Source organism: Peromyscus californicus, unplaced genomic scaffold, assembly GCF_007827085.1.
Source record: "Peromyscus californicus insignis strain IS unplaced genomic scaffold, ASM782708v3 Scaffold_11__1_contigs__length_118956290, whole genome shotgun sequence".
Classification (NCBI taxonomy): domain Eukaryota; kingdom Metazoa; phylum Chordata; class Mammalia; order Rodentia; family Cricetidae; genus Peromyscus; species Peromyscus californicus.
In genome coordinates this window covers 33,293,870-33,307,029 of record NW_026294402.1, presented here as the reverse complement: position 1 = coordinate 33,307,029, position 13,160 = coordinate 33,293,870, and the positions used below count along the sequence as shown (strand labels likewise).

The 13,160-nt window shown below is 35.7% G+C and overlaps 1 protein-coding gene across 2 annotated transcripts; it reads right to left on the bottom strand.

Annotated features, from left to right (window-relative positions):
• On the bottom strand, positions 1 to 7,542 carry LOC128103591 (olfactory receptor 145-like). 2 transcript variants are annotated; one of them, XM_052728111.1, is made up of 2 exons: positions 7,529 to 7,542; positions 1 to 937 (listed from the first exon to the last, which is right to left on the bottom strand). In XM_052728111.1, the coding sequence occupies exons 1-2, from the start codon at positions 7,540 to 7,542 to the stop codon at positions 1 to 3; spliced, it is 951 nt and encodes a 316-aa protein (XP_052584071.1). The 2 variants fall into 2 exon arrangements, with proteins under 2 accessions (XP_052584071.1, XP_052584075.1); XM_052728115.1 differs by lacking the exon at positions 7,529 to 7,542 and having other exon boundaries at positions 1 to 942.
• Between the last annotated feature and the right edge of the window lie 5,618 nt (positions 7,543 to 13,160).

The following is a 13,160-nucleotide window of genomic DNA, read 5'->3' as shown; positions in this document are numbered from 1 at the left end:
TCAATATATTCTCCTGCTCAAGGTTTTTCTCAGAGCCACTTTAACATCTTTGTTCCTCAAGCTGTAGATTAAAGGGTTCATCATGGGAACCACAATGGTATAAAAAATAGAAGAGAATTTTCCCTCATCCATAGATACAGCTGAGGTAGGTTTGAGATACATGAATGCACCTGATCCAAAGAACAGACAAACAGCAAGCATATGGGAACTGCAGGTGCTGAAGGCTTTGGACCTGCTTTCAGTAGATCTTATTTTGAGGATGTTGGAGAGGATGAAGCCATAAGATGTAAAGATGATGACTGTGGGCACAACGATGTCTTTTCCTGTTACAATGAACAGCTCCATCTCATTGACATAGGTGCTGGTGCAGGAGAGCTGCAGCAAAGGGAGGACATCGCAGAAGTAGTGGTTGATGGTGTTCCCATCACAGAAGGTCAGTCTCAGGATGAATCCAGTGTGGATCATGGCACCAGAAAACCCCATCAAATACGAACCAAGCATTAGATAGAAACATACCTTAGGAGACAAGGCAACGTTATACAAGAGTGGATTGCAGATGGCTACATAGCGATCATAGGCCATTGAAGTCAGCACGTAACATTCAGAGATGACAAAAAAACAAAAGAAGTAGAGCTGGGTCATACATCCCGTGTAAGAGATAACATTCTTTTTTTGTATAAAGTTCATCAGCATTTTGGGTGTAATCACAGAAGAATAACAGAGATCAATGCAAGACAAGTTAAACAGGAAAAAGTACATAGGTGTGTGGAGGTGAGAATTTAGCACAATCAAAATGATCAAGGTCATATTTCCCAATGCAGTGATCATGTATATTACCAGAAAAAGGAGGAACAATGGTATTTTGAGGTCAGGTTGGTCTGTTATCCCCAAGAGTATGAATTCAGTTACCAAAGAATCATTTTCAAAAGCCATTCTTCTCTCAGAGAGTCTGTGGAAACAGAAAAATAAGTGAAATTTCAGGGGAAAAGGGAATTTAAAAACACATCTTCCCCTTCAAATATCAGTTTTTCTGTTTGAATGTCAAAAAACAAATAGCTTCAGTCTTGAGCCCACCTTTCAAGCTACCAGTATAAGTAACAGCATTGTCTTCCTCAATTAGCATCTCAGAGGTTAAATACATTAAATAGTCTGACTAGTATGCCTCAGAGCTTAGCCCAGTGACCTAATATGCTAATTTGACAACTTGAAAATTCAAAGACAAAAGATAAATTCGGTGCACAAGGACACAATTATCCTTTTTTCTAATCATTTCTTTATTGCTTCTGTCTGTTCTTGATACGGGGAAAAGTTTTAGCAGTCTGGTGGTAATCCATATCCAGACTGGATTACAGTATACTTAGAATCGTAAGTGGTATTTCCAATATCAAGCAGAAGAAATTGAGTCTGTGACTGGTTATGATACAGCCAGTGTCACAAAAATTCATAAATCTAGAGAAATTGCCATGTGTAATGGAAATGAAGCACATTGAATAAGAATATTGCAATTTGCATGTCTACGGACTCTGACCATTCTCTGTATATCTAAGACATTTTCCTCTCAATTTCTCTTGAGCCTTAAAATTGCTTTTCATAGTCAGAAAAGTACATATTATTAATTGTTGGACTCATTTTGATACAATGCCACTATGAAAACATAAAAAAAAATAATAGCAACAGGAAAACCTCACTTTAGAAGAAATACTGCATCATCTCTATTAACATTATATTCTCATAAACAGACAAAGCATGTTGGTTGCCGGAGCTAGGGGGAAAGAAAAAGACCCCAGGGAAGAAAGTTCAATTTTGCAAAATAAAAAGTGTTTAGAAATCTAATGTTCAACATATTAACATCAGTTAATGGTGATTTGGTAAGAAAATTTACTGTATCTTCTCATTATAAGTATAATTACATAACACACGAATGTGTATCAATATATAGGAGAGGCATAAGTAAATGAGCCTCAATGACGCATATTTTCATCTAGGATATGTGGTCAAAATGAGTATTATACATCATAAACCCTTTCACATAGTATTTATTTCTCAGTAAATGTGTTCAATAAATTTTTTTAGTATGAATAGACTTTAAAACTTACCCTATTTTAGAGAGAAATTTTATGGACCCCTTTCACTGGTAAATGTCCCTATTATTCAAGTAAGACTGTATCAGGCTCCAAAGTACTCAGTTTTTTATTAAAAAATAATGCTTCATAAAATTAATTTCTGATGTGCTCTGAACACATTTTGAATCACTGTTTATGTTTAATAAGTGTAGTCATGATCCACTAAAGGGAAAGAAGAAAAATTAAAATTAAACCACATTCATTTTTATCATCCTCAACACTTAAGGAAACACCACACATTTCATATATGATTAATTGCATAAAGAAATTAGTTATAAGCAAGATAGAGTCTTTCTTAGCTTCTTCCCAGGAAACATATTACAGATATAAAAAGGAGATGAGGTGATGGCATTTAGATACTTAGCCATGATGGGCCTTTACTTCCCTGGGGACTCAATACATCATTCAGGTGTGCCCTTCTCTTTGGGGATTATACATCCTCCATACTTGAGCCAATATTGAACTCCCATCTTCCAGCTACCTTCTCTTCAGGGAAAACTGTTGTTTTGGTTATTTCTCAGTTTTTCACCATGTCTTTAATGTTAATATTTCATAGAGTCTATTCCCAGAGTTTCTTTTTTTATTTATAATGTCTCATTTAATCATAAAACTATAAACTTTCACAAGAACAAATAGATATATTCAATTTATGTATTTTCCCAGAGATGTAATCTGATTTGTCCTACCTAATTAGCAATTATTCCATTTTTTCACTGTTTTTTTATTTTATAATTTAATTTAATTTTACATATCAGCCACGGATTCTCCTGACCTCCCTCCTCCCGCCCCCCTAACCCTCCCCCCAACCCAACCCCCATTCCCATCTCCTCCAGGCCTAGATGAAATTATTTCCATAGTATGTCATTATACGCTTCAGGTATTCTTACAAGAATTTCTTGCTAATATATTTTTAAATATCTTTCTGCTTGTTTTATTTTTGTTTTTGTTTGTTGGCTATAGCTCTGTGGATGTATGAATGTAGGTTAGACTAGTTCTGAACCATTGAGCTACTTTCTTTAGACCTCTAATACTATCAGCTTTCAAGTGGGACAGATTAAGACACATGCTTAGCATCTGGGGTGCATAGGAAACACACCTAGGACACTGTCACTGAAGGGTTAATGACTAAAATCCTCAGGTGGCCAGAGAATTTCTGGACAGGAAAGTTGACTTCATTAATGACACCTGTGGGCTAGTAGGATCCAGGGAGCTTCTCTCCACGGGTATCTATCACTTTGACACTGCTGGGGAACTGGCCTACAGACGGAATCTCCCATCACAACCCTTTTCCATTGCACAAAGCCCTCAATGCCCATGTGCCATGTGCCAGCAGTCACTACTCCCACAGAAAGACTATGGCCCCTAGGTTTTTCTGATTTAAGGAAAAATTCTGTATATGTTTGTCTGTTTCTTTTATTTCTAAAGGGCTTCCAGGGATGCTGATCTAACAATCACTGGAGATTTTCATTTTGATACTTTTGTTCTCAGTGCCTGTGTGCTTGGATACTTGACCCGACATCGTTTGAATATTTTTTAGGAGTTGTATATGGTCACCCAGGTCCTCTGAACATTTCAGTGTGTTGGGTAAAATATATTAAAATTCCATCAAATGACACAATGTTGTAATGATAATCTTCAAGAAGTTAGGACAAGAAGATTGTAAGTTTCAGGCCAGCATGGCCAGTCCTGTCACTCCCAGGATAGCCTGGACTATATAATGAGACCATAATATAGGAACATCAAAACATTATTTAAAAAGTAAAATAAATTACAAATTGAGTCAAATGATACTCAACATACCAAATTAAAATTTGTCAAAGTTCTTTTTCTTTTTCTTTTTCTTTTTCTTTTTTTTTTTTTTTGGCAAAGAATCCAGTTAGTAAATATTTCATACTTTGTGGACCATAGGATACTGTTCCTGTCTTGTGAAGTGTGTGTGTGTGTGTTTAGGAAATAAGAGATAATTTATTCTGGAGCCAAGTGTGAGTGATCAGAGCCTGGAATCAAAGATTTGGGTCTCAGCAGATACAATTATAATGTGGAAGCAGATTCATAGAGTATTTATGGTAACAGAACAAGTTATCACTCAAGGCATTTAAAAATGCATTGATAGAAACATTAAATAGATTAAAAAGCAGGCAGAAGAATCTACACTTAAATTTCACATGTTAACTGCTGTCATTTTTGGCCCTTGCATTGGTGGAGAGTAGAGTTTTGTTAAGTTAATACATTCCAGGGGTTTTTAAGTTTATCAAGGTATTGGATGTGTCAAGTGATGGCTCTTTGGGGCTGTGAAGATAACCCCAAAGATATTGTAATTAGGCTGTCAGATCAGCAACATTCCAAATTTTCCAGAGTCATAGAAGCTTTTATTAGTTGACCAGCTATGCAGGCAGCTTCTTTGTGGGAGTTCTCCTTTAAGGAATGGCCCATCACTGGTGGCCTTGAAGCTGCTCATGCCTGTCTGGCTACCTTAAATTCTCAAAAGCTAGCTTACACTCTCAAAATCAGCTCTGTTGTGGGATATTTAACTATGTAAACGTGTGTTACTATTGTTTATGTCTCAGAATATTACTTTAACTGTGTAAAAATGTGTTAACATATTCTTCTGCTGCCTTTAAGGATGTAAAGATGCATTCCCTTTGTTTATGCTGCATTTGTTTATGTAATGTAATGATGTGTTGCATTTGTTTCACCTTGTCTGCCTAAGGCTCCTGATTGTTCTGATAAAAAGCTGAATGGTCAATAGCTACACAGGAGAGGGATAGGAGGGGCTAGAAGGCAGAGAGGATTAATAGAAGAGAGAAGGAGGAGACAATGAGGGAGAAAGAGAGGGAGGTGCTCCAGGGCCGGCCAGCCAGCAGACACAGTATGACATATCCAAAGAAAAGAAAAATCCCCAAGGCAAAACATAAGAGAAACAGATTACAATAAGAGCTAAGAAAAGGCCAAGCGTTCATCACTAATAAGTCTCCATGTCTTGATTTGGGAACTGGCTAGTAATACAAAAGAAAAAGCCTGGTACACAGGTACATAGCTAACTCATGAGTCCATAGCTTAACTAACTAGAAAAATTAAGTATTTGTGTATTCTGTACAATTCCTAACATGAGAGAGGGAGAAAGATTACTATACAGAATATGAATGAAAAATCAGGAATGCAGAAGAGACTGAAGTATGTTTTTATCAATAAGTGATGTAGATAAATTCTCATTAAAGTTTATTTGTAGAGGGATGAGGGTATATATCAGTGGTTTCATGTATTAGCACACAAGAGGTCCTGACAAGAAGGTCCAGAAGAAAGTGAGAAGGCAGAGAGAGGGGGAGAAAGGGAGGAAGAAAGGAGAGAGAGAGACAGAGATAAGTGACTCAGACTCAGACACTGTGGCTTCCAGGTATTTATGTAATAATTCTTATACAAACACCAAGGTTCAATGACTGCAATATTCTTTTTATACATATGTCATTGTGAAACATTTTCCTGGAAGAAAACTATGTTTTCAAAGCCTTACTGATTAAAGCTGCAATGATTGGTCAGGTTGAAATTTGTTAAGCCCAGATGTTAATTACCTTATCTTGGGCTAGCATTAGTCTCACTTTCCAAATGACATTCCTTGCCTGGCTCTGTGTGAAAATAACATCATGTGATTAATAGATAAAAACTATGGAATTGATTAACTAGGCAGCCCACAAATTTCCACCACCCTAAAAGCTAAGAATGTCATCAGAGAGCTTCTTGGGCCTATAGTTCCCCCATCTTGCTGTAACTGCCTTTCTGATGTATCTACCAACCTTTTCTAAACTCACCTTGATGTATGACTTCCTTGGTTCTGTAAACTATAAAACTTCATGAAACTACTCCCACACTGAAAAATGGAATTTGAGATAACTTAAATCTGTTTTCCCAGACCATGGTCACTCAAAATGGCTCAAGAATGAAGTCTTTTATCCCGTTAAGGTAAGAGCTGTGTTTTTTGCATCAACATTGTCATTATCACATATTACTTTGAATTCCTATTATTTCATTAGGTACCATATCATACACATCCACAGTGATCTCAATGCAATTTGGAAAAGTTCAACTTATAAAATGAAATCATTTTACTATCTAAGCATCTTTATCTTTTACCTAACAGTTGAATATCACAAGGATAAGACAGCTGTAAGAAATTAAACACCTGGGAGGCAGAGCCAGGAGGATTTCTGTTAGTTCCAGGCCAGCCTGGTCTACAGAGCAAGATCCAGGACAGGCATTAAAACTACACCAAGAAACCCTGTCTCAAAAAACCAAAAAAAATGAAAGAAAAAAAGAAAGGGAGAAAGAAAGAAAGAAAGAAAGAAAAAGAAAGAAAGGAAGAAAGAAAGAAAGAAAGAAAGAAAGAAAGAAAGAAAGAAAGAAAGAAAGAAAGAAAGAAAGAAAGAAGGAAGAAAGAAAGAAAGAAAGAGAAAAGAAGAAAAAAGAGGGAAAGAAAGTGTGGTCTTTTTAAGATATACTTGGAAAGATATTTTATTTGAGTATTATAGTAATCATAAAAGGGAAATATATTGCAACTGTCAAAACAAAAATGGAAAAGATTCAAATGGAATCATCCCTGAAAACTAAAACATTGCCAGAACATATCAATCCTCAAAAGAATATAGCAAGTTGAGAAAAAACTGTCACAAAACTACAAAATAAAGAAGTAAAACAGCATTAATAGATCCTCAACTATCAATGATCACATAGGAAAAAAGTCAACTAATCCTTTTATAAAAGACAGGGTGACTCAATGAAGCAAAATAAGAAGCATACATATTCTGTCTACATGAGACTCACTTTAATTTTAAGGAAACAGAATGAGAGTGAGGAGATGGAAAAAGAAACCCTGTGTAAACCTAATATGATGAGAGTATGAGTAAGAAGAATGATATCTGTCAAAATGGATGTTAGGTCAGCAGATGTGAGTTGAAACAAAGAAGACATTATATAGTGAAAATCTGGCAATTCATTAGGTTTTTACATTTAAAAAAAGAAGCTATTTTGAAAGGAAAATGGTGGTTTGGGTGGCATTTGTTCAGTGGCAGCTGTGGCAAAGAATGGGAATGTATATTACCAATATGCATTCTATACATGTATAGGTATTTCAAAACATTTTATTTTAATGTTTAGAATTTCATACATGAATATTTTAATTAAATTATTTCCACCCATCTCCTTTCCTTTTTTCTATCTCTCAAGTTCATGACCTTTTATTATTAATTATTACATATATACACAGGCATATACATACACACACAACTTAATGAATTCATTTATGGTGCTCTTATGTTAATGTATTTGTGGAAGAACACTTAGGATAGACTATCAATTGCAATCTCTTTATCTCTCTATGTCTCCCTCTGTGTCTCCCTCTCTTGCTCTTTCACTTGCTCACTCTCATTTACCTCATGTAAGGTTATTTAAATTTTGCTTTATATATTTAAGTCCTGTAAGTAGTGTTTTCATCAAGAAAATAAGTATCAAATGGTAGGGAGAATGCCTGTCCACCATCTGTGTAATAGAAAAGTCGTCTGAAATTTCCTTCCAAATATAACTACCTCATGATCCCCAATACCACACTATCACTGGCTTCTCCTTTAGGACTCCTCTTCTACCCAGTCTTTGGGACCTCCATCAAAATAATCAATATTGGTTGCACAGAGCTTATCATAGAGAGCTTCAAGCATAAACAAGAAATTCATTGAAGGAGAATGCATAGAACAGAACATTTTTGGGTTAATAAAATAAGCCAGACTCAGAAAAATAAACACAGGTTTTCTTTTCTGTAGGACCTGAAAACACAAGAGGAAGAGGTCTAGTGTGACCTAGAAGATGGGAGAAGAAAATGCAATAGGGATGAATGTTAGGAAATTACAATGATGTCCATGTATGGAAATGACAAACATTATTTTGTAGGATAAATAAAAATAACAAAATGAAATATGAATAAGTTATAACTATGTAATGTGAAAACCTTTGAAACAGATACATCTTCACTAGGAACTATTTATAAAAAGACATTTATAAATAGTTCATGTTAATGCTTCCAATTAATGTTGCTTATGTTCACATATTTGGAGATGACCACTTAGGATGGACTATGACTTGCAATGTCTCTATATTATATTGTGTATGTATGAATGTTCAAAAAATAGGTAATTTAAGTTGACTTATGTGCAAGAAATTCAATTTTTAGTTAAATATCTAATATTAAAATAAATTCCAGACATGTAAAATCTAATTGTAAATTTTACCAAATGTTTTCAGTTTTCAAATTGTCATCTAAAAATAAATATCAACAAAACATTATAATTGTTGTTATAGAGAAGGATTGCTTTAATTCTAAAACCCTACAGAGTAATGTTAAGAAGAAATTGCAGATCAACACACTTTATAAATGTAGATTTTTTTTCTTGAAATTTTAGCAATTTCAGAAATCTAAAAATCAAATCAAGAATATTACTTAAAATTTAAAGGAATGGCATCAGGATTAGTGTTCTGTGAAAATCCTAGAGGATAGCTAAGTGATTAAATTAAATGAATAAAAAAATTCAGATTAATCATACTATGATTGTGACAAAGGTACAAACCCTTCAGACATCAGATTAATGTCTCATTATTTTTACATTCTAGCCATGTGGGCTAATATCTATATCCAGGTACACATTTGAATATGCTTTAGATCTGCTCACAAATCTTCACAACCTGTATAGAAGTTACAAATCAATGGGGATTAAATATGGTTTCAGTGTTCTGATTGATCCTTCTTTGACAATTTCATGTATTTATAAAATATTCTTGTGATTTTCACCCTCACCACCCACTCTTATTCCACTTCCAGTTCCCCTGAAACCTTGTTCCCATAAGTCCCTGTCCTGTTTTCATGTATTTCCCCCCTAGATTAAAATTGTTTGGGACTCACTAAGTAAGCTTACTACGGTTGTTCCTATGAGCATGGGAAGGGGTTGTTTACTAGAACATGGTAAACTTACCAGTGGCTACACCACTGGAAGAAATGACTCCTCTAGCAGCCAATAACTGCCTGTTGCTAGAGTTTTCCTGCCTGGCCCACAGTCAGGACAAATCTCTCTCACCCGCCAGTCCCAAGCCGCTCAAACCTGATCAAGTAAATACAGAGACTTATATTGGTTACAAACTGTATGGCCGTGGCAGGCTTCTTGCTAACTGTTCTTACAGCTTAAATTAATCCATTTCTATTAATCTATACCTTGCCACATGGCTCGTGGCTTACCGGCATCTTCCCATGCTGTTTCTCATCGTGGCGGCTGGCAGTGTCTCTCTCACTCAGCCTTTCACTTCCCAGCTCTATTCTCCTCCTTGTCCCGCCTATACTTCCTGCCTGGCCACGGGCCAATCAGTGATTTATTTATTGACCAATCAGCAACACATTTGACATACAGACCATCCCACAGCAACTGCCAATAATTCTTCAGGAAGTGGTGGGTTCTCACATTGTCCTTCATCATCATGACAAAATGATGATGGGCCAGTTTTGTGCAGATCATGTGGGGGTCACCATAGTTACTGTAAGTTCATGAATGTAATGGTTATGACATATCCTGATGACAACACTTCACATCACACCTCTCATCACACGTTTTTCCTGACTCTCTTGCATGATACTTTCTGAGACACAGGAGTAACACAGCTATCTCATTCAGAGATGAGCACTCAACTCTCACCTGTTTGGTCCAATTTTATGTGTCTCTACATTAACTCTGCTACTCACTACTAAGAAAAACTTCTCTGTAGGGCTAAGAGAACCTAGTTTACTGATAGAAGCATGCATTTAAAACTGCAATTTAACATCATGTTCATTAGCAAAACACAATTATTTGTTAGGTTCCCTGCTAGGGTTTATGGCCACACTTTCCATGGGCCTCTGTGATGTAAACATCAAATATACAGTGGTTGGGTACTCCTAGAATAGTCATTCTACTATCGGGCTGATGAATACATTGTCCCTGGCAGAAAGATAATACAGCTTATAGGGTTCACATTTGGGTGAGAATGTTGATAACATTTTCAGCCAGCATCCAGCATGACATATTCTGCTATCAGAAAAGCTGGTCAAAAGGGTAGAAGCTTCTAACTCAGTTCTAGCCTGATTTATCTGTGTCTTATCCTTAAAGTGCATGGTGCCTTCAGCAATAGGATCTAGCCTTCGTTGACTAGCAAGACCAACTACAATGTCCTTTATTTTATATCTAACCACAAGTCATAAAGAGGTATGACAACAATATGTAATTTTTTTTCTGGAAGTTGTGTTGTCTACTCCTGAATGGTGTCTTACCTCAGTGTCTGTTGGTGTAGTAGAATATCATGATTAAGGCCACTTGAGAAGAAGAGGGTTATTTCAGTTTGCATCTCTACAACACAGTCCATCATTAAAGGGATTCAGAGCAGCATAATAAGGAAGAAACCTGGTGGCAGGAACTGAAGCAGAGGCCATGGAGGAACACTGGCTTGCTGACCCTATTTCGTTATAGAACTCAGGACAGCCTGCCCATGAGTGGCATCACCCCCTACTGGGCTAGGCCATGTTACAATAATCATCAATCACATAAATGCCCCACAAAACAATCTTATGGATGCATTTTCTCAACTAAGGTTTCCTTTTCCCAGATAACCGTAGCCTAGGTCAATGTTACATAAAAACTAGCCAGCAAAAAGATTGTCTCCATTGAAATATTCTTTGAATTACATTTTTAACATATCTTCCTGTTTAGCATACAAAAAAAAACCAGGGAAACTGTCGATATTTGAGAGGAGTAGCAATACCGTAGCCATTAATGTACCTTCAGCTACATTATCTTATCTTTATTAGTTATCAGGAAATGTATAGATTCTCTTAATGGCAAATATTAGTCCACACACTAATCAGAGTTATGATATATTAATTCATGTACACTGCAAGCAAGCCCTGAAAAAATCTAATAACAAGCTATTCATTTGCTCCCATGCATCCCATGGGAAATGAGTTGGTGAAACCATGATGAACAGCGAATTGGAGGTTCTTCCAAAACTAAAAGTATGTCTACCAAGTGATCTAGCTGTCTCAATAATAAGCACACAGCCAAAGGACAGATGATTTTGAAATTGTGGTATGTAAAAGAAATTCAGTTTGTCTTCAAGAACATATTGTTTTACCAAAACAAAATGATTTCCCCCAATTTTTAAAAATGCCATTGAACATATATCAGAGATGCAGACATGAGTCCATGACGTCATCTTTATTATTGAAAACAACTAATCTGCAGGAGTCCTGAGATTTCTCTTTTCTATTATCTAAAAAAAAAAGAATAACTTTTTGAAAATTTCCTTAAGCAAAACAGACCAGAAAGTGTAAGTAAAATACATTAAAACCTTAGTGAGTTCATGACCAGCCAGAACTACATGGTAAGTTTAAAACAAAGAAGAAAGGAAAGAAGAAAGAAAGAAAGATAGATAGAAAGAAAGAGAGAAAGAAAGAACGAATGAACAAAAGAAGCCTCAGATTGCTTTAAGAATCTTCACAACTATATGTGTATTTATTTATTTATTTGTTTGTTTATTTATTTACTTATTTACTTACTTTTTATTTATTTATTTATTTATTTATTTATTTATTTATTTATTTTACATCCCAGCCAAAGCTTCCCTCCCTCCTCTCCTCCCAGTCCTTTCCCATACCCTTCCTCTGTTCCAACCCCAACTGCACTCCTCCTCTGTTTCTGTTTAGGAAAGTACAGGTCTTCCAAGGATATGAGAGGATCAGTTCAACTTATTCTTCACTACCTAGTTTGTGACAATCTGGGATATGTACGAACTTGTCTCCACATTTAGAAAAGATAAACACACAACAGTAACACAAAAGACAAATTGAGGCTGGCAAAACTGGATATCCACATACAAAGAAACAGAAGTATATCATCTCATCCTGTATAAAAATTAACATGAAATTCATGAACAAGTTTTAATGAAACACTTTAAAGTTTGAAGATAATGTGAAAATATGAGGTGAGATACTCCAAGACAGACACAGAGTCAATGAATTTCTGAATCAGTAATTTTGCAATCATTTCTCTCTCTCTCTCTCTCTCTCTCTCTCTCTCTCTCTCTCTCTCTCTCTCTCACCATATATATGCATATTTATATATATCTGTGTGTACACATATATACACATATATGTGTGTGTATGAGTATATGTGTCTGTGTGTATATATCTGCCTACAATTTTTCTAGCCATGCTATTTTCATTGTAGTTATCTTCTGTTTACTGTCATGAATTTATTCCAAGGTATCTACATTTTTGAGATTATAATAGAATTACATCATTGCCCCCATCCCTTGCCTCTCTCTCTAAACACTTCCAAATATTGCTCCTTGCTTCCTTTCCAATTTATGGAGCTCTTTCTTCATTAATAGATATTTAATGATTAGATTATTGGGAAATTAACTGTCTTTAGTCCGTTGTCATCATGGCTTAAGGCAGGAAGTGTGGCAGCATGCATCAGACATGGTAATGGAGAAGAAGCTAGAATTCTACAGACTAATTGGCAGGCAGCAGGAAAATACTGTGAGCCACAAGGCAGACTTGAGCTTCTGAGACATCAAAGTGAGGCACTTCCTCCAACAAAGCCACACCTACTCCAGTTAGTTCATACCTCCTAATGTCACTTCCTGTGAGCCTATGGGGCCATTTTTTTTCAAACCACCACAACATCAAAACAAAAAAATAATAATGAATAGGATTGCATTAAAAAAAAAAAGTGTTTCCCCACAGCAAAAGAAACATGAATAATAAATAGAGCAATGTGTTTACCGCTCTTCCTTCAACAAGAACTCACTAACTGGAGTATATTAAAGAACTCAAACATGTTAATCACCCAAAGATCCAATATAGTCATTAAATGTGCAAAATAAGTTAATACTTATCACAATAATACATATAAGAGGCACACGCACACAATTCAACACCTGTAGCTATCAGAATAGAAAGCAAAACTACATTGATCT